The 20,758-nt window shown below is 42.4% G+C and overlaps 2 protein-coding genes across 4 annotated transcripts in view; both read right to left on the bottom strand.

The window, feature by feature from the left end:
* LOC108881667 (centrosomal protein of 120 kDa) overlaps window positions 1-7,565 on the bottom strand; it is a 29,323-nt gene extending 21,758 nt beyond the window's left edge. For all 3 annotated transcript variants that reach the window (XR_007814386.1, XR_007814387.1, XM_051074867.1), the window contains exons 1-15: window positions 7,339-7,565; window positions 6,262-6,418; window positions 5,831-5,945; window positions 5,580-5,724; window positions 4,206-4,354; window positions 3,574-3,771; window positions 3,254-3,478; window positions 2,837-3,071; window positions 2,553-2,742; window positions 2,227-2,376; window positions 1,320-1,502; window positions 1,146-1,242; window positions 885-1,055; window positions 678-767; window positions 498-590 (exon numbers count right to left, since the gene is read on the bottom strand). Coding sequence is in view for 1 of the 3 variants with exons in the window: in XM_051074867.1 (XP_050930824.1) it covers window positions 498-590; window positions 678-767; window positions 885-1,055; window positions 1,146-1,242; window positions 1,320-1,502; window positions 2,227-2,376; window positions 2,553-2,742; window positions 2,837-3,071; window positions 3,254-3,478; window positions 3,574-3,771; window positions 4,206-4,354; window positions 5,580-5,724; window positions 5,831-5,945; window positions 6,262-6,418; window positions 7,339-7,387 (2,247 nt within the window). In the remaining 2 variants the exon portion in view is untranslated. The remainder of the gene's footprint in view (window positions 1-497; window positions 591-677; window positions 768-884; window positions 1,056-1,145; window positions 1,243-1,319; window positions 1,503-2,226; window positions 2,377-2,552; window positions 2,743-2,836; window positions 3,072-3,253; window positions 3,479-3,573; window positions 3,772-4,205; window positions 4,355-5,579; window positions 5,725-5,830; window positions 5,946-6,261; window positions 6,419-7,338) is intronic.
* Window positions 7,566-7,792: 227 nt separating this feature from the next.
* The window catches only part of znf608 (zinc finger protein 608), a 52,310-nt gene continuing 39,344 nt past the window's right edge, over window positions 7,793-20,758 (bottom strand). Inside the window, exons 5-9 of the mRNA XM_018673743.2 lie at window positions 19,649-20,132; window positions 17,701-17,870; window positions 16,359-16,506; window positions 15,251-15,307; window positions 7,793-12,437 (exon numbers count right to left, since the gene is read on the bottom strand). Coding sequence (XP_018529259.1) covers window positions 12,418-12,437; window positions 15,251-15,307; window positions 16,359-16,506; window positions 17,701-17,870; window positions 19,649-20,132 — 879 coding nt within the window. The 3' untranslated portion in view covers window positions 7,793-12,417. The remainder of the gene's footprint in view (window positions 12,438-15,250; window positions 15,308-16,358; window positions 16,507-17,700; window positions 17,871-19,648; window positions 20,133-20,758) is intronic.

Below are 20,758 nucleotides of genomic sequence, written 5' to 3'. Positions count from 1 at the left end.
CTGGTCAGGTGCTGCCTCCATCTGTTAGTTAGTGTTACTGTGTGACTTTCAGTGGTGGAGGAAACTGTTTTTGTCAGTGGAGTCTGGTAGTGCTATATAATAATGTTTCAGGTTAAACAAATCGGTCGGTAAATACTGGACTCAACTGGACACACTTGACTTGTAAAGCTATGTTCACATCTTCACCTTCAATACACCTGTATGTACCTTTGTTTCTGCTTCAGAATTGATACAGTACAGATTTATTCTGTCATGAATCCTCCACCACAGTAGATGTTGCTGCTGTGATCCTTTCACTGTGGCTTTTAGTTTGTAAGTACGGAGGCCCAGTGTGAGCAAAATACTTCCATTTGTGTTTTTAAAAAGTGTGCAATTAACAAACAGAAGTGAGAGTCTCAACTTAGAGAAACTGAGGCGGCTACAAGTTCTAATTTCTCCCACACTCCATCTAAATAATGCTGTGTATAGTGCAGTGTAAAGCATCAGGAGGATCAGACCTCCAGCTCGGCCTCCGCCAGCTGTTTCTCTCTTCTCTCCAGATCAGACAGAGTCTTCTGAAGCTGCTCCTCCAACAGATTATACTCCACCTCCTACAGACAGAGGAGACCTTGGTTAGTCATCACACTCGGTCCAGTCTGATGCATGTGTGTGTGTGCAGGTAGGTGTTAACTCTCCACCTTCTTCTTGACCAGAGCTTCTCTCTCCCGGTCCCTCCTCCTCCACTCCTCTGCCAACGCCTGCATGTGGCTCAGCTCCTTCTTCCTCAACTAATAACACACACATTATATAAGATTTTTATTAAAAACACATGGTTACTGTGATCAACCGCCCCTCATTCACCGTTTTCAAAAAGCTGATATTAATAATATCAGTCCTGTTTTCACCTGATCATCGAACAGATCCTCCTGCTCCTCCTTCCACAGCTCCAGCTCCAGGGCCTTGCGGTACTCCAGGGTGTCTCTGGGGGCTGTGGGGGCTGTGGGGCCCAGTGGGGCGCTGGGCAGGCTGGGAGCAGCAGGGTGGGAGGACGGCTGTGTGGGGGCTACAGGTTCAGTCTGAGAGAACAGAACAAATCTTCTAATGGTGACCAGAGACAAGAGAAAACCAACAACAAGTACACGTTTACTCACACACTGTTAACTCACCTGTGAGGAATCAGACACGATGACCTCTCTGGCTTTGACCAATCCCAGGTCCTCCAGCGTCGCCACATAGCTCAACTCTGCGACCTTCTCAGAGGGACTGAAGGAAGGAAACACGGTGGTTACACAGAGGTCATGATATCGATGACACCATGGTCAGTCAGTGTTGTTTCGTACCGGTGTGTTTTGACCACAGGGATCCGGTCCTGGTGAGTCTGTCTCCAGCTCTGCTCTCCTGTCGATGCCAGGAACCTGCTCCTCTCCGAGCTCAGCAGGTGAGACAGCTGGATGGAGGCTCGTCCAATCAGCTGGTCTCTGCTGGTGGAGTCTCTGTGCCAGACCTCCACCACCAGGGGAACTCTATGAAACACACAGATACACACAACACACTGTATCACACTGGAGAAGCTTCCTGTAGCCACCAAAACCTGAAGAGAAACACACCTCATCCTGTCACAAACCAGTCCTATTGCACCACCTGCTGGTCCCAAAGTGACCTTACAGACAATCAGGTTATAATAGTGGGACTAACACAATATCTGAGCAGCTTTGTTAGAACAAAATAAAACATATATTTATTGTCCACCAAGGTAGAATACGTCCCACTTAAAGGATAACTCCAGTATTTTGGAGCCTGGGCCCAAAGATCTACCCAAAAATAAAATAAATAAGACTGAGGTTAAAAATACTTTGTCTTTGCATCTTCTAAGATGCATTGAAACTATATTATAAAGAAGACTCTGCTCTGCTCTGCAAGCAAATTAAATTCTGATTAACTGAATCCCAGTGCAGGTAAATATATTTAGGTGGTGTGTTAATGTTAGCTCACACTGAACAGTGTATCATCTTTACAGTTTGTCTGACACTAAAATTCAATCTGATGGCAAAAGTGTCTCATTTAGTAATAAACAGAGTTAGAGAACATTCAGCTCAGTCACATAAAACATCAGTCACTGATAAAACAATAAACAAAGGTAATATATATAATACATCTAATTATTTCTACTTCCATCATCCCTGACTGACAAACATCGCCTCCTCCCTCCACCAACACATCAGCACTGTGTGTAGCTGTGTTTACTACCTGAGGAAGGTGTCCTGTAGCTGCTGTGGTAAGGCGGCGAAGTCGAAGGCGCAGTAAGACTGAGGCAGAGACACGTCCATGTTCCTCTGCAGCTCCACAGGAGGGTTGGTCATGATGGGCGCTGCGCTGCCGAAGAACTGATACGAATACCTGAAATACAACAAGCATTTATTACAACTGTGACACTGTGTCTTCACAGTGAAGCTTGTGAGTAAAATGATGCTGGAAAACAGCTTCTGGGGAAAGGTGAGAGATGCACAAACTAATGCAGGTAAACTTCACGTGGAGTAAACAGAACTTTTAGTTCTGACAGGTCAGTGTTTCACCTGAGCGTAGCAGCGATGGGGTGTGTCAGGCTGAGGTTTCCCAGGCTTCTGAGGTCCAGTGAGAAGCAGTAATGATGGGCGGAGGAGGGGATGGACACTTTGGGAGCGGACACACTGACAGATGACGCTCCACCTTCTGCTGGAGCTTCAGGTCGACTCTTCAGCTGCACAGGAGCCTCCAGATCTGCAGCTGGACACATGAACAAACATTCAACAACCTGCTCATTCAAGGTTTGACGTGTCTGACTTCTTGTATAAACATGATGTGGCATTTTGAGCTTCACCTGCCAGTCCTGCCTGTTTACCACGCTGAAGCTCCTCCAGCAGACTCTCAGCTTCACTCTCTGTGTGAGAGGAAGGAGGAGGAAGAGGAGGACCTGGAGGCGGAGAGTCACGACGTTTTCGGACCGGAGAGGAGCTTCGAGGTCTCTGTCCATTAGGAGGAACTGAGGGAGGGGCAGACGGAGGCGGGACAGGTGGAGGGTGTGTCTGAGCTCCGCCTCCTTTATTCCCTAAAGACTGGAGAAAACACAGACGACAGGGTGGCTGTTATTTGGTTTTTCTCCCAGACTCTCACAACTTACTTTGTTGTTTTGGTTACATGCAACAAGTACAAGGATGTTTTATGAGGTTTTTATAAAGTAATTAGTTGGAAAACATCAGGTTTTAGCTTTACCAGAGGTAGATAATGCTGTGTGTACCTGTGGTGCGACCTCCTCTCTCCTCAGAGTAACAGCCACTCCTACAGTCGGCTGCAGGTCAGCAGGCAGAGCTGGCAGCGTCTGTTTGACGCGTTTTGGAGGTTGCAGTATGAATGCTCCCTCCACCGTCGCTGCCTTGTTCTCCAGATCCACAGAAACTGCAGACAGAGCTGAGAGAGACACGTCAGTGCTGCCCAGAGAGTGATTCCCACAGCACAGGTGGATCTGAGGAGGACGGACACAGACAGGGACTGATGGTGACACATGGCCGGTAACATGTAGTGATGAGTTTATCAGTCAGACACTTGTCAGACTCTCACCTGTAAACTGGGCTGCTGAGACAGGAAGGCCTGGAGGATCTGTTTGCTGCTGCGGATGCGCACAGAGGCGCGCTCCGGCTCAAAGTCAGGACTCAGCAGGTTGTGGAAAGGCTCGCTGGTGATGTCGTTGCCCAATAAAGAGTAGTAGAAGAAGAACTCTGAGCCCTCTGCTGACAGTTTCATAGTGCTGGGGATCAACTGTGGAGAACAACACAGAATTCATATTCAACACTAAATATTAATGTTCTGCTTTACTTTACCATTTTACATTTATTTTAACATTCAGCGTCATGAAAGTTTAATATTGGAAAATTTGAAAAATAAGTCAGAAAAATCCAAATTATTCATTTAACAATGACAAGACAAAACTGATTAACTTTCTATCACTAAACTAATAACTGGTAAAATCGACCCCCCCCAGTTTTCAAGGCCTGGGCATGTTGAAGTCAGCTGGGATTGTTACATGTGAACAAGTGGAAAAAGCAACACTCACAATGACAGTGGGAACAAAGAGTGAAATATTCCAGCCAAGAGAAAGTGTGTGTGACATCATGTCGGCTACTTTATCTAGAGAAATAACACACCTGCAACTTATCAGTCAGAAGCCAGAGATAGCAGAGTACTGTGCTCACCTGTTCTAGTTTAGTAGCGAAGGCCACAGTGATGGACAGGACAAACATGTCTGTGCAGTGATCTGCAGGTCCGACCTGATGGTAACCCTGGTCTGGGTTCAGTACGGCCTCCAGCTTGTCTGGGAGCAGCTCGGTTAGTGCTGGAGAACCTGCAGCACAGGAGCAGAGGAGGTGTGAAAACCAGCACACACACAGGAAACAAGACAGAACATTAAATAAAACATAAAAAAATCTGAATTAAACAGTCCAATCTGGCAGAGAAACTGAGACCAGAGAGTTTGTTCTTTGCAGTAACACTCACATTTTACCCATGTTTCACTGATTTACTGTGAACTTCTTCTGACTATTTAAAACTTCAACCCTCAGATGAGTCCTCTCTACTGTCTTTGGCTTTAGCAGAGTCATGCTTTAATAACAACTGGAGCTGAAACTGAAGTGAATCTGCCTCTGTGCACAACCACAGACAACACAGACAGAGCACAGTTCAGTTTAAACAGGACAGATACATGAAGGGGTTTTAACAGGTTAGCAGGATTCACTGCACACACACAAAGTACAGGGTGGGGTGTTAACACACACACATAAGATAATAAATATCTGTCACCTCACTGTGGAAGCAGCATCATTTGGAGATTATATGTCTTTCAAAGACCTCCTCAAACAGAACTAGTTCATCAGAGCAATATTAGAAATGATCTAACAGTCTGTTCCTGATGAGCTGAGTGGTGCCAGGCTCACAGTGAAGTAAAAGCCAACTTCCAGTCAGTCGTCTTCTTTCCTTCAGTCATCACTATGTTCTTCACACACTTCAGGTTTAAGAGTGTCTGAGCCTAGACACCATTAAAGCGCCGGCTGCCAGTGATTCTCGTAACATTTAGTATTTAAAAATACTATAAAAAGTGCTGTTCACAGTAACAAATCACTGTCTGGAACAAGAGAATAAAATGTGCTGTAAAGGCATCAACACTCAGGAGGCTGCTGCTGGACGTTTTACACTCTGCAGACAACACAGATTCACAGCAACACCTACACAGGTCAGCAGACGTGTGATGAGTCCAGTGTGAGGAGGGCTTCAAAATCACGTTTAGTTTGTACACAGGGTTAAGTGTTGAGTGAATTTTAAATAGCAACACTGAGTGTGTTGTGAGTCAGTGTGAGTATAATACAGCACTGACAGCTTACCAGAGAGACAGAGTGGACAGACTGCCAAAGAAAATTAGTCACCAAAGTGTTAGTTTAAGTCTGATCCCTGGACTCAAACAGCTGAATGTGTCAGTTAGCTTGACATTTAATTTAATCAACTAAGAATTTTACACAAGTGACTAATGTGAGAACAGCACAAATAAAGCAAACTGTATTGATAAAGCAGCTGACCTTGTCGGGGCGGGGCCTTCCTGGCTTTGAACCTATCAGGAGAGGGTTCAGAGGGCTTGGTGTCGTTCTCCAGCACCACGCTGAGGAGGAGCGCTGGTCTCTGTTTGGTGTATTTACTGCTCAGCAGAGGATACCAGCGAGGCTCCTGAGAGATACACACAGAAACAAACTCATCTCTACGTCCTTCAAAACAGACTTTTATTTTTACTGGTCTCATCCGACCACCCAGACCCAGACAGGGAGACATTCACCTGTTTGACCTCCTGTACTGATCGGAGGTCGAGGACGATGTAGCCGACGCTCTCTTTCTTCTTGCTGACAGAGTCGACAGCAAAACACTGAAGCTTGATGGGAGTTCTCTGCAGTCTGGGAGGACAGAGTCGTCACGGTGCATCAGTGTAACACAACTTAGAAATATCTGTACAAAAATTCTTTGATACTTTTTTGAAAACTGAATGTCTTTGGATCTTCATCTGCTGACTGGTCAAAACAACACATTTGATGATGTTGCCTCAGTAATGGGCATTTTACACTGTTGTCCATTGTCCATCCCTACATTCAGTAATTCAAGCTTTTCAAACCGCTGTGAAACCAATTCTTCATGTTTGTGACTCTCAGTTAAATATCATCTTATCTTCCTCTCAGCTCAATGAATCCTGGCACTTTGTGACAACATGCAGACCTGTGTTGGTGCAGCGTCCTGCGGTCCAGCTCCCAGGCCAGCTCGGTGCTGAACTGTGGCTGGTCTCGGTGCTCTACCGGGTCTGTAGCGAGCTGCTCTCCGTCAAAGCTCGCCTGAACCACCAGACTGAGGCGAGGACTCTTTGGGAAGTGCCGACCTGAGGAAAGAGAGACAGCCTTACTCTCTAAAACATGTCCCACACACACCGGTTACAATGACTTTTCACCAAAGTCAAAGCCTGAGAATGGCTTTAATTTCAACGTGGGTTTAGAAGGAAAAAAACAAAATGCTGCACTTGCTGTAACAACAGCAAATAACCTGATGTCATGTAGACTCCTATTTCTCTTATGTGATCATTTCTCTCTGCGTCTTTGGAAGCAGTTTGCATCACTGTATTTGACATAGGTGGAGAGGAAGCATCTAGAAGTTTCTCAGCATCCTCCTGGATTATACTCCTCATACAGGTTTACAGTCTATCTATAATACTGTCGTCAGTATTGTCTATTCTGTAGATAGATCAACATAGTAAGAGCAATAAAACCTCTAAGGCAGCATCTCTCCATAGATTTATATCAAATTTGTTAGAGTTGTATTTCTGTTTTTTAAATCAAATGGCTTCATTCTTCTTGGTCTCTGACTAAACAGAAATAGAACTGTATTATATGGACAGACTTTGTATGTAATTAATATTTTATTAGCCCAGGGAGGCCATCAGTTTTGTTGTTAACTGTAATCTGTACAGACTAAGTTAAATGTAATTATATTATAGCACCTGTCCAAAGTCCTGTCTGTGTTAAATGTGCCTTTCAAACCTGTGTTTAGTGACAGGAACGATAGATGCTCCGGCTCCTTACTGATCGGTTCAGGGTGGATTTAACTGACACAGCGAACATCACCAACAGCAACAGGCTGCTCCACCCAGCTGCTTAATCAGTGTCTTAGGACAGTAATAAACCCGCTGTTTACTGATAATAAACGCGTCAAAAGCATCTCATATCGGCTAACGCTGTCAAAATAAGATGTGTAGTTTATTTCAGAGGAGAACTCTCAGCTGTTTATCAGGTTTACCCTGCTTACCTTCGAGGATGGACACAACGATAAGAAGTTGGTCTGTCTTCGAAGCCATGTTGACATTTGTACACACGGAAGAGAAACTTTCCGAGTGTTTATTCAAACTGTCAAAGTCCGATTTAAACCTCTATTTAAATATGAATTTACTTGAGGACATAAAACTCAAACAGCTGAGGTTTTGACCGTTGTACGTCGCAAACAGCCGCTTTGTTGTCAAGCTTTGGCGCCACCCATTTTGTTTTCAAAAGCGGAAGTGATGATGGTGACGGTTAATTGTTCTGCGCCTCCTGCTGGTGGGAGGTGGAACTGCACGTACAAGCACAATTCTATTATTACTACCACTACCACTACTACTACTACTAATAATAATAATAATCGTATCTGTTATTATCTTGTGGCCTTCTGATCTGCAGAAACGGTGTCACTTCAGAGGAAAAAAAAAACTCAGGAGACAAGAGAATATATATAAACATCCTTTAATCATGATTGCCAAACATATGAATTAAGGCATATACAGTATAAAAAAGCAACAGCAGGTTTCATGTTTATACGATTTCAGTGTGTTATTAAATGGATACACCGGGTGGATGAACTGAACATACCAAGCAGCCTTTATAAGACAACACTGTGTCTCCCAAAAGTTGACATTTTGTAAACAGAGTTCATAGCACTATATTCAAGTAATAGAATGATCACTGATACTATGCAGGTAAGGTGTTGTGTAAGTGAGGCAGAGCTGCTGATAGACAAAGTTGGGCAACTGCAGTTTTATTGTCAGCCGTGTTGGCACCACAGTGACTGTAGAAAATGCTATAACGTTACGCTGCATTTACAAAATGTGGAAGTTAGTGTAAATACAGCTTGTACTTCCATTCCACATGATGTGAATGCAGCATCATGGCTTACAGTTGATGAAACATCTGATGGCCATACTGGATTGTGTTGTGCATTCAGTATCTAGCAGACCAGCTAACCAAACTGTCTTGTTGTTGACACATCTAATTAGCACACTAGCTAATGTTGCTAGCAGGAGCTGATGTGAGCATGTTAACAAGGTCTTTCCTAAATTAAACTGCTAACAAGCTAGCTATCAGTTGTTTTCATAAAAATACTGCAAACAGCTCTGTTGATGTAAATTAGCTGCTCAATTAGACTGGCTGTATATGAATTTGGCATGTTTGCATCAGAAAAACAATGTCACCGCCGAACAGTTGACCTTCAGGGTTGCAGTGGCTAAAGTGGATGAAATCAAAAAGAAATAACTTCTATAATTGTAATAGTTCGGCTTAACACTGGCTTAAATTTTGCACACTTGGTTGCCAGGCTTATAAGTAACAGTAAAGAATCAGCCCATGTATGCTGGTCTGATTCCAGTTTCTGACACTGATCTGAGAGGTGCTACCTACAGCTGATTTCTGTCCACATCAAACAGACAGAAGTAGTTGTTTAACCCTATGGGCCACAGCAAGGCCATATCTTATATCTGACTTAACAGACTGCAGAGGATTGGTCTATCAAGATATGATGATTTGGACGTTTTAGAAGTTTGGCAAGATATGGCATTCCGTTTTGGTCTTGAATATGTAATTCTATCTGTGCAAACACTGCCAAATTCATTTTCTGACTATTTCTGTTCTTATTAACAACCAAAAATCATTTTCTAACATATATAGCAGCATCAGACTTCACAGCCATATATCCAGCTTGACTCTACCAGTAGTTTTACAGAGAGTTTCAGACATTCTGGTCCAGGTTGGATGATAAAATTGATGATTAAGACAGACACTGGCAGACGCAATCTTGTGAGCCCAGTTTTCACGACAAGATTTGCAGTCTGGAAAACCAGGATCAGCCAGTGTTCTGTGGCAAGTGGTTCAGATGTTAAAGACAACTAGCAGCACCAGATTTTGGAGACGAGGATGTGGTTTGTGGCTCAGATTGGTAAAAGGCTGATGTGGATGATGCCCAAGCAAATGCCTTGCTCTGAGATGTGGCAGTGGGATGGCACCAAGGGTAAAACCTGACCGTTCTGTCTATCAGAGGCTCTGCAGTGAGCTAGTTAGCTTGTAGAAGGCATGGGAGCAGAGGCAGAGCAAAGGATTGTGGGATTCCAGATAAGGATGAATCCCCACTGGGAGCACTGATGGTAGAAATGTGGACATTTACCTTGAGGACAATTCCAATGTGATCAGTTTCTACTAAATTCCAGCATCACCGTATTGTTTTTTATCACTATACTCCAGCTGGTTTATCATGTTAAATGATATTTTCTTTTTGTCCTTTCCTTTTTTTTTTTAACTTATCCCTCAAAATAAATATTATGAGAATGCTGTGAATTATGACTTGATCCCAGTAAAGAAGAGTTATACTTTAAACTAAACTGAATTTAGCATGTTCTCAATCTGCTGTTGAATATGGCACTGCAAACAAATGTTTTTATACACAATTTCTCAGTTCCTAAAAACAAGACAAATGGTGACCTTTATGAATTAAACTAAATCCTATAGTCAGTGTGAAAATTTGGTTGAAAAGTTCAACTGACAAATGATAAAGCTTCTTTTTGGTAATAAAGTCACTATTGTACCTGAGCAAACACACCAAATTCCATTTAGTTTGGAGTATAATGCTGGCTGTAGAGGTAATGTAAATGTAATGTTGAAGAAAATGAGGAAAAACTCAGTTAACATTGGAATTGTCCTTCAGAAGTGTAGTGACTAAAAGTACAACTGGCATATCTACCTCTCATATTCAAACAGAATCACTCACAAGCATTGATTATTAGCATTCATCCACTCTGCCCCAGTTTGTACCTCTGGTTTTATTTGACTTAGAGGTCCAAAGTTTGTTCTTGGCCTTGGAAAGAGCAGTTGACAAAATCTCACTGGAGCTTTCAATCATGTAGCATGAGCTTCCTCAGCAGATTGAGTTTGTAGATTTTTTTTCTGAGAACTATATGGAGTCATTGTTCATTTCCATGACATCTCTAGACTTTATTGGTAATTTGGAATGATCAAAAGCTACAGAGCTGCTACTAAATGGACCTTGAGGAGAGATTTTTTTGTCAGCTACAATATCTAAGATGTTTCCTGATGACTGATGATCACAATCAAGTAGCAGACGTAGACCAGTCTCAGTCCAAATCTTATAGGTGGTTCTACTCTTACCAAGAGACAAGACCTTAATCATCACAGATTCTTTTTCTTATGCTAAATTTGACCCAGGATTCGTCACCATTCTTCAAACAAAGATAGAAGCTGAAAATGAGAATGGCTTCTTGGCTCAGTGTGCATTGTTGTTGGGTTACAGACTGGGGAAACATTGGGAGGAACAGGTCAAAATTCCAATTACTGTACACTAGAGTTTCCATAAACTTTGGTTCATATCTGATGGTAGAATATAATCACCGGTAAAAAAAAAAGACTCAGGACCAAATTTTCTGCCACTGGAGATGAAATGTCAGGGGGATCACCAAAGTCATTAGCATCCACCACCTAATGGCTATGAATGTCTTTACCAAATTTCAGAGTGATCCATCTGATATTTGTCAAAATACTTCAGCCTGGACCAAACTGGTGGACTGACCAACCAACAATGCCGTCCCTAGAGCTTCATGTGGCTAGAAAGTCTCCACTGATTAATTAAAGGTATAATATGTAACCTTCGCACATTAAATTAACTAAAAAGAGTTGTGTTCTTACATAATCCCAAATGTTTCTAGCAATTTCAAACCTAAAGAAATTCATCATTTTAATCGAGGTACCGGCCCGTTTCTTATGGTCCTCTGTCAATGGTGTCTTATCCCCTTGGATACACTTGGATCACAAGTTATCAGAGAAACAAGCCAAATAAATGTTAGCAGCAGCTTGGCTTACAGCCCCTCCAGGATTATTTTTAAGATGAAACTCCTTTTTTCAGTGTTTTTACTGGTTTTAATTGCCTGGTCCGTTTGTTTTGGAGAGGGGGAGACCTCTACAGATTATAAATTCTGGACGGACACTGAAGGAATTCCAATCAGGAGAAGCTAACTGCAATGATGACCATAGTGGTGAAGGCAACTCCCATGATTCCACACTACTTCATCATTATACTATGTCTTCTGTTATTGTTTTGATTGAGAGACCCCTAGTGGCAGAAAATTACACTGTGTGTTTAAGAGGCACAAACTGGGGCTTAAATTTACCAAATAACTCACTGACTTTTTGCTCTCACCAAATGGAATATGTCATAAATTCAACATCAGTGGCAAACTACTGCAGATGAAGTGAATTTAGCTAGTAAAGACCTTGAGGATCTGCTGGTTTCCCCTGCTCTGCCTGCTGCTCCCCTGCATGGCTGATGGAGATCAACATAGAGTACGATAAAGCATGTTAGTGCTCTGCCATGAATCTGTACAGAATATATACACCACTGGGTTCCTACATGGCACTGGGCAGGTTGATGTGAAGGTTTACTCTCACATAAAGACAATACAATCAACATGGTTACGCTCAAGTACAGGTTAGTAATACAAATGTAGCGTCAGCACTATGGAGGGAGGAGGACCACTTCAATAATCATAATGAGAATAATAAGGATAATAATAGACTTTTTAGCTTCCTAATGCTGTTTCCCAATAGAAGTTTAAAAAAACGATCAACACTATTGGGATAAAGTAAGTCATCATCAGTACATTCAATCATATCATCATCATAATACACTACGATAAATGTGCATTTTATAAAGTTGAACACCACAGCCTCAGTCGGGCTGAGTGCACAGCAGGATGTTTTGTTTTATACGCACCGCCTGCTTCCGTCAAAACTCTGCAAAACCGAAAGCTTCAAAAGTCTGTGATTGTGGATTTGTACAGGTAGTTCCTCCTTCAGAAAGGTCCCGATCCTGCCATCCGTTCATTTGTCTGTCCCTCTGTTGGCCCATCTGCTCCTGGGTGATGTGTTATAAAACAGGTGGTTGTCATTAGTAAGAAATGAAGAGGTTTTTTTGTTTTTTGTTCTCTGCCTCTCAGCGAGGCGAAGCTTATTCAACACCATGGAATTGATGTCTGATAAATCTGCCGTTCCTCATGTGAGACGTGGTCACATGGTCCTACTTCTTCCCTTCACTTTCTGTGGAGACAAGAGGATAAAAGTTCAGACTGAACACTTTCTGGAGAGTGGGTACTACACACAAAGTCAATCACAAAATGCAAGAGGAGCTAGAGTGAGTCCTAATCACAGGTTTAGTGTTTGATCTCCAGCGCCTCTGATCCACATGTCAAAGCGTCCTGGGCGAGACACTGAACCCCTAATTGCTGCTGATGGTCAGAGCGGCACTTTTCATGGGAACCCGCTGCCATCAGTGTGTGTGTGTGTGTGAATGGGTGAACAAGAGGCAAATTGTAAAGTGCTTTGAATAAAAGCACTAAATAAATACAGCCATTTCCCATTTACCAGCCATTTACCAAGTTGAAAGAACAAGTGCTTACAGCTCTAGACAACACAAATGGAAGCAAAGATGTCTGAGCGAGGAGAAAGTGTTTTAGGCAAAGTAAAGCTTTCAACTAACTCTGCATCTAACTGCAGTGAAATGGTACAATAAAATAACTTTCACAAGAAAGGGGGTGGTGGTGAAAATTGTTAATTGTAATGGAGTCTCTGAAAGTTAATTATCAGAACAATTTAAACAGACTATCTAATCTAATCTAATCGCTTTCTGGGAGACAGATAATTGATCAAAAACTAGACATGGTCAGGAAAATAGTCGACTGTCCTGCACAAAACAAGCCCATAGGTCATCTGTCCATGCAGGTTATTACAACCCATAGTTACAGTTACGTTTTATTGTGAGGTCACCTCTACCAGCCATATTAATTACAATGGGAGGAAGTAATGATGGATGAGATGCGTCCACAAAACACAGAGCTTTCACACACGTGCACACACCACTGTTTGTTTCCCACGTGAAACCGTTTCTTTGATCTGTGACCGTCCGACAGCCTAAAGCCTGCGTTTATCCTGGATACCATGATGACGTATGGCTCAAGGTACATTCACATGGTCACTTCAGTTTCAGGGTTTGTTGGAAAATGGTCAAAACTGATGTAAAATATATGAGCTTTGCAGTTAAAGCAATGAAGATCACATTCAACCATAACAAACTTTTAGCACTGGAGAAGTGACAGCTTTACAGAAGCTTTAAAAACACATTTCACCTTCAAAAGCTGATTGAGACGATCAGCAGATTTCTAATTCTCTTGGATGGAACTTGAATGAGCTGCCAGGACTTAAATATAGAAGAAAAACAATGTAGGGAAACACAGAGCTACTTGTTTGAGCAGCAGTGCAGTTGCAAAATGAGACAATAAAAGACAAGAGAGCAGCAAATGCAGCTATGGTTGTTGTGCTGTAGAGTTCACATGTTAATTATCTTGTCATGTTAAGATATCAAACGCTCATCTTCAACTTTTACATCCATTTTCACAACATAATGATTTCACTATAACATTAACAAGACACCAATCATTGTTTTCTGGTGACTGAAATATCTCATTATCCCAATCACTGCTGTCAAGAGAGAACACCTGGACAAAAGTTCTATTTTCATTTTAACCATCATTTCAAGATAATTAATGTTGTAATGCAAACAAACAGTTTGATGGCTGAAGATAAGCAGATAATTAATTAGTGATCTTCAGATATGAGGATTGAAATGTTAGCAGCCATCACTGCTTTGTCTTTCTTACAGAACTCCTGGTGTTCTTCTTCGTTTCTCTGCTGTTTTGTGCTTCAACTCTCAGCGTCACTCCTGTTAATCTCCTCTATTTCACAGCAATTACCATTTATAGACGACTGCAGTCTTTGCACCAGTAAGGTAATCATCACATTATGCTGTTTAACTGCCTGGCAGCAGCACCCTCTGCATTATTTCACTCTTTCAAACAAAGGCAGTGATATATAGCCTATGAAAAATATATGGAAAACACTGCAGAGTGGGTAATGATCTACTGGAGGATAATTTAAGCAACAAGGCGGCAGCGTCACAGAGCCGAATAAGAAGCGTGCTGTCATTCCCAGGAGAGGAGGTTTAGATATTAGATTTATTGACCCAGCAGACGGTGTGAAGATGAGAGAATTCTCCAGCTCGTTTTGCTCTCAGTTTGCATTTTATAAAAAGAAAATTTCAGCCAATTCATTTCATAAGATGCAAACTAAGTGAGTTAGGACCAGCACTGAGCTGAAGAAGATATTCAGCACACAAACCGAACAAATAATGATCATCGAAGCTGAAAAAGACACAACGAGGCTAAATTGGCCACTAAAGGTTGTGTGTTTGTGTCATGGTTTTAATAGAAGAAAACTCAGGCTAATTGTTCAGTGTTATGTATGTTAGCGTGCTGAATTTAATCTTAACTCGATTAAGCCGGCATTGTAGAAACTGACATATTTGAAGCTGCCTTCATTTAATGAGCATTCATGCTCAATTTAATCATTGACAGGAGCATAATTCTGAATTTAGCAAATTAGAAGCATGTGAGTAAGGGAATAAGGATTAAATGTTTCGAGCAGTTAATGGAAGGCAGAACAATAATTTACCACATTTAACTGGTAAATGAGAAATGGAACTTCACATTAAGTCTACTTTTTCAAAAACAAGTAAATTCTATCATGTCCTTTAACATTACTGCTAAATGAGTCTGGACCCAGTCTTGTTCCTCTATTCTAAAGAAACTGAGAGACTGTGTCCTCTGGCCCACAAGAAATAAAACTCCAAATAAAAAATAGAAAGCAAAAGCAAGAAACATAAAAATGGAAATCAAGTTGTTTTAATGAGTATGTATAAGGGGCATGTTTGGGCTCAAACCATCTGCTGTCTTCTTTATTTGACCACAGTCTGATGGTAACAGCACATACATGTAGCTTCACAGTTTCTTCAGACCCACCAGTAGAGGAGTGTCCTGACACCTGCTGACTGGAGACCAGCGACCTGGAGCTCAACCCTTCAACACACAGAGGAGGGAGAACACAGTGAGAAAATCTGACTGAGAGTAAAACAGGTTTTAACTTGATGCTCTGTTCATATTCTGAGATGTCAGCTGCCACAAGCCCAACTGTGCTGTGTGCTATTAGATAAACGGATCATTTGTTTGGGAATATGTACGACTACAGCACAATATGAACTCGATAAAGAGGGTCCTGCTTTATGACCAGATTTTGAGGTTGTTTTTCAAAGCGAGTCCCTGAGGTAAAATCTGCTTTGAAGACATTCATTAGTTCAGTGAAATGTTGCATAAGTAAAATTTAATCAAATTACCACACATCAGATCTGGAGCTAGGTAATGTTCCAGCAGAGAACAACTGCACATCCTGGATAAAGAGGGTTAGAGGCTTGTTTTTGCCCCACGTCCTTACGTCAAGATAAATGAATCTCTCCTCAACATTTTGACAATAATTACTTTGCTCGCAGTCAAAATTCAGGCAACAACAGTAAATCGCTGTGTCTGTTTAAACCTCTTAGGAGCAGAAAAAGTCCGAACAAACAATGTTGGTGGAAAAAATGGTGGCTAAGGGTCAAGATGTACTCTGCTAATAACAGCCCATTTGTTCCATGCTAGCAAAGCATTTTGCTGGGATGGATGGTGTCGGTAAAAACCACTCAGTTCTGAATGTTGAATTTATTTCAGGACATTTAACCTTTTAAAATACACCGTCCCACCCGCGGGACTCTTTGGTCTCTGTACTACTTTAGGTGTGTTTTGGGCTGTACTGCACTAAATCCTCCCACAACCATGACAAATTCTACTTTGTTTGAAAGCTCCAAGTCTCCTGGTTCTGTCTGTGGAAAGCATTTCAGGATCCTCATATCACTGCAGCAGCTGCTGACACAGGCTCTCGTGGCTCAGGATCTACTACAGGCCTTCTGTTTTTTTATTTTTATTTTTTGATGTGACAGCTCTACCACGTTTTTATTTTGGTTCTATTATTTTCAGGCCTGTTAATGGGCGTGTCTGTCAGTCAGTGTGACAGATGTTTGGGACCTCTGTGTCGTACCTTGGTAGATGTCGTACTGTCCTGACATCAGGTTGTAGCTCATACCCAGGTGTGTGTGATGGTGCGTGTGGAGGTGTCGGGCGAACGACACGTGGTTCCTCTCTCTCTCCGTCTCTCTCTCCCCCTCAGGGGAGCCCTTCTCACCAGGCTGTAGAAACACAAACACACACAGACACACACAGAAACACACCTGGATTTACACTGTGTCTTTTCTTTACAGCCACATTAGGAGGATATTAACATCGTGGGCTGATGACGCTGAATTTCTCTGTGTGTTTTGTTGAGTTTATTTTGATATCACCAGAATTCAACCTGGTGATATCGTTTAACTGCACCACGCAGATGTGGTGCAGTTAAACGCCACAGCAGTTATACAATGTTAGTCAAGGCCTGTCCAGGATTATCCCTGCCTCTCACCCAGTGGCAGCAGGGATTGGCTCCGGCCCCCCATGACCCTCAAAGGATGAGCGGTACAGCTAATGGATGGATCATCAGGGCCTTTTATCATCATTAACTGGTTAGAGATAAGTCACTTGAAAAGTACTTGAACAGAATAATCTACTGTTTCCAGGGTCAAGAATGAATTTTAAAGCTAAACTCTAAAGGATCAGAAAACTGCATCTCTAAGTTCTTGTTGACAATTCTCCAAAGTCAGCTGTAGTATTTCCCTCCAGGCAGCTGCTGGTTTTCATCTGTGTCACCACACTATGAAAAGCAAACACGTAGTTGAAAGGGCACTCAGTTTTAATCAGAGCTTCTGGTATTTGCACTAACAACAGCGCTGGATGGATAACATAACTCTGAGAGGAAAAAAGCAGGTGGTGATGATCACTGATTATTTATCTCAAGCAAGTTGAATTTAATATTGTTGTTAATTAAATGGGAAACAGCAGCTGCCTGGAAAGCACAAAACTGACATTATTTCTTGTCGAACACTAAATACTTTGATTGACAAATGATATAACCTCCCTCTGGGCAACATTCATTCTCTTCCTGCATTCTTAAATGTGTCTGTTGTTTACATCTGTTTGTATATTTACTGATATGTTATACGTTTTGTGTCGATGTGGTGTAGCCTGTGTCAGCCTGGTGTAATATGAAGAAACATTACATCAGTAATGTAACTATAATATAAATGTAACTGTCCAGAGTGGAGCTGCAGCATCGTCACTTTTTACAAGCAGAGATTTTCACTCTGACTCCTGTTGTGTTTAACCTTCATTACTGGAATACATCCCTGCAGCATTTGGTTTGTCTGTCGTGTGAAGGGAAACAAACATTTAGAGGTGTGATGCTGTGAGCTGCAGTGTGGATGTGACAGTAAAAGTGAGCGGTGTCTCACAGCAGGTGATTTTCCGTGGTACTGATGGCTCTGCTGCTGCAGCAGCTCCATGGCCGAGGACGAAGACGAGTCGCCGCTCTGCTTGCTGCTCACTGCTCCTCCTCTGCCGGGTGGAGTCACCTCCGACTCCTCCCTGCCCGCTGTCTTACCGTACAGAGGATAGTGGAAACCTGGCGGACGCACACACAGATGCACACAGGCAAACAGTGACTTTCTATGGCCGTCTACAACAAAGAAGAGGGTGCATAAATGCATCTCCAATTATTTCTTGTTTTGTTTCCTCTTCCATACTTTAAAACGGTCTCTGTAATGCAGAGGGCGCTGCAAGCCAAGTATTTCTTCTTTGAGGTGAAAAAAATCATCCTGACCCGTGAATTTGTACTATAAAAGGTCCTTAATCTTTCAGTAATGGTGCAAATTCAGCAGCAGCTTAGATACTTAATAAGCTTTACTGGGTTCATCCCACATTTGATAAGTAATACAGAAATTCATGCAGAGTTTTAAGAGCGTTTGAGAATGAACTGAAGCAGTTAAAACCTTTAGATTAACAATTTGATGATGGCATTGATGCTATTTGGTAAATTTAAAGTGACCCTTTTAAAACCCTTAATATACATCACAAATAAATATTACCGAATACATTACAGGCTGTTCCCTCATTATTAATGGAAGTCAGCCAATCTTCACTTTGTTAACAAATCTGCTTTGAGTAATGATGAGTGTAGTAGCTATTAGCAAGCAGCTGCTAAATGAGGCTGTTGCTGTTCACCACAGCTTTTCTCTTTCTCTTTAGCGTCAGAGATTTAGACGTTAGTGAACCAGTTTTCCAGCAGCTCTCCATACCAGCACCAGCCATGATTGTTAGGTGATTTATCATGGAATTGCAAAGTCCCTGTGTTGTTTATCTTTGCTTCAGAATACTGAATATATATGTATGGCTTGTGTGTTCCGCTGAGACTGTGTCTGTGTGCAGTTGCATTATAAACCATCACACAACAATAAACAGCAGCACTTCTCTCTGTGCTGAAAATCACTGTATAAACAGAATGATCCCAAGGTGAGATTTCCTGCTCTAGATACTGATGTAACACCTGTTCTGACATAATGAATGCTGACAAAATGTAAAAGTCACTACACAGGAAAAACATCAAGTCTTGAATAAATATTAATATTTATGAAGATTGTTTGGAGTGTATTTAACAATACTGTTCAATATTCACTCTCCTTTTAGCTCTGGTTTGGTCTCCACCAACTCTACGTTTTGTTGCAATCCTAATTTCTCGTTTTTTGGAGTGGAGTGAAGCACTACATTCCCATCTGTGGTTTTGCCAACAAAAGCTTTGTTTCCTACAAAACATATTTGCTGCTGCAGTTTAGTTGTATAGACACAACATTTCTAGGAGGCAGAGTTGTTGTTAAATCCCTCACTCCACAGCTCGTGTCTAACTGTGTCTGTCTGCTGTTTGACACTGAGCAGGCAGCGTACAGTGGGTTTATCAGGGCTTGTCTGATGAAAATGAGGGCCACACAACCAAAATTAAAAGAGCTCCACAGCTGATGACAGTTCAGCTGCTTTTATCTCTTAGCTTTTTACTGCTTTCACAGCTTAAACATCAACTGACATTTCAATTGCTTTCATGGCTGATATATCGACTGGCATCTCAGCTGCTTTCATCTCTCTCTCCTCAGCTGTTTCCACGCTTAGATTCAAACTGATGATTCAACTGCCTACAGAGCTTAAAACTTTAAACTGACATTTCAAATGCTTTCACTGCTTCAACTTTAATTGACACTTCAATGCATTAAGGTTCTTCAACTTAAACTGTAGCACCAACACAATATTTCACATTCCAGTCGTAAGCTGTACCTTCTTATTTGCAATAGAATATTTCAAAAAAGGCCAAACTATTCCTTTACTGTAACCCCAACCCTTTACTCAGACTCTTACCTGGATAATTGTGGACCAGGGTTGGGGACACCCCTCTGTAGGAGCCCCCGCCACTCTCACACATTGCCAGGTATGGCGGGTAGGAGGAGTGCTGGTACTGGATGTAGGGCTGCTGGGGGGTCATGGGAGGAGACACTGCTGCCCGGGCGCTCTGGGACTCCTCAGACAGCCCTCCTATCGGCTCCTGGCCTTGATCGTCCAGCCCCTCCAGCCGATCTGAATCCTCTGCGTCGATGGCTGGTGTGAGATCGTGGGATCCGTGGACCCTGGCTTTTTTTGCATCTCCGCCCACACCCACTCCTCTCTCTCCTCCACCTCCTCCTCCTCCTCCTGCGGTCATCTTGGCCCCGGCAGGCTCCAGGGTAACTCCCCATTCTTTTCCCCTGTCTGCTTCACCCTCCTCGGCCTCCTCTCCATGTTGACTCTGTAGCTCTGAGTATTTGCTGTGAGCGAGGCGGTGAGCCCAGGCGGGGCCGTCTGAGGGCTAGATCGATGGGGACAAGTGTTGGTGCTAGTTGCAGTGTTTCCCCTATAATTCTTTGTTAACAGTGGTGGGTGGGAGTCATTTTGAGGTCAGTTCAACTTCGGTCCATGTCTCTGTCCCAGTTTTTGTTTATATGGCCAGTTGCAGAGCTAATACTAAATACCTTTTTCATAATGCGTCTAAATGTTAGCCCTTTAGCGTTTTGTCTCTTTTGAGTTTTTTGGAGGGAGAGCAAGGCTAATTTATGACTTTCATTCGTACATATTCTTTTTACCAGGGGTGGAGAATTTCTTGCTGCGGTGGCCCACCGCTGCTGAATGACTATAGAGGAAACACTGTGTACTTGAGTGAACAGAGCCATAGACAGACCATCTATCACTGGCTCTGGGTGTGATGTTGATGAAGGATGACGACGTTTCAACAGCAGGCGGCCATTCAGAGGTGGGATGTGAGGAGTGTGGCGTCCCTCTCAATGACACGAATCAAGACACGTCTCACACACGATCAACTGCAGAATTTAGGCCAAACTGAAGGAAAACACAACCTAGCCTCTCCCCAACACGGCTTTCATTCAATTCATACAACCTTTGTACATGACCCAGCATGGCTAGAGTTAGCTGTTAAAT

This window comes from Lates calcarifer, linkage group LG13 (genome assembly GCF_001640805.2).
Source record: "Lates calcarifer isolate ASB-BC8 linkage group LG13, TLL_Latcal_v3, whole genome shotgun sequence".
NCBI classification, from domain to species: Eukaryota; Metazoa; Chordata; class Actinopteri; family Centropomidae; genus Lates; species Lates calcarifer.
The sequence above is the reverse complement of the archived record's forward strand: the minus strand, read 5'-3'. Positions and strand labels throughout refer to the sequence as shown.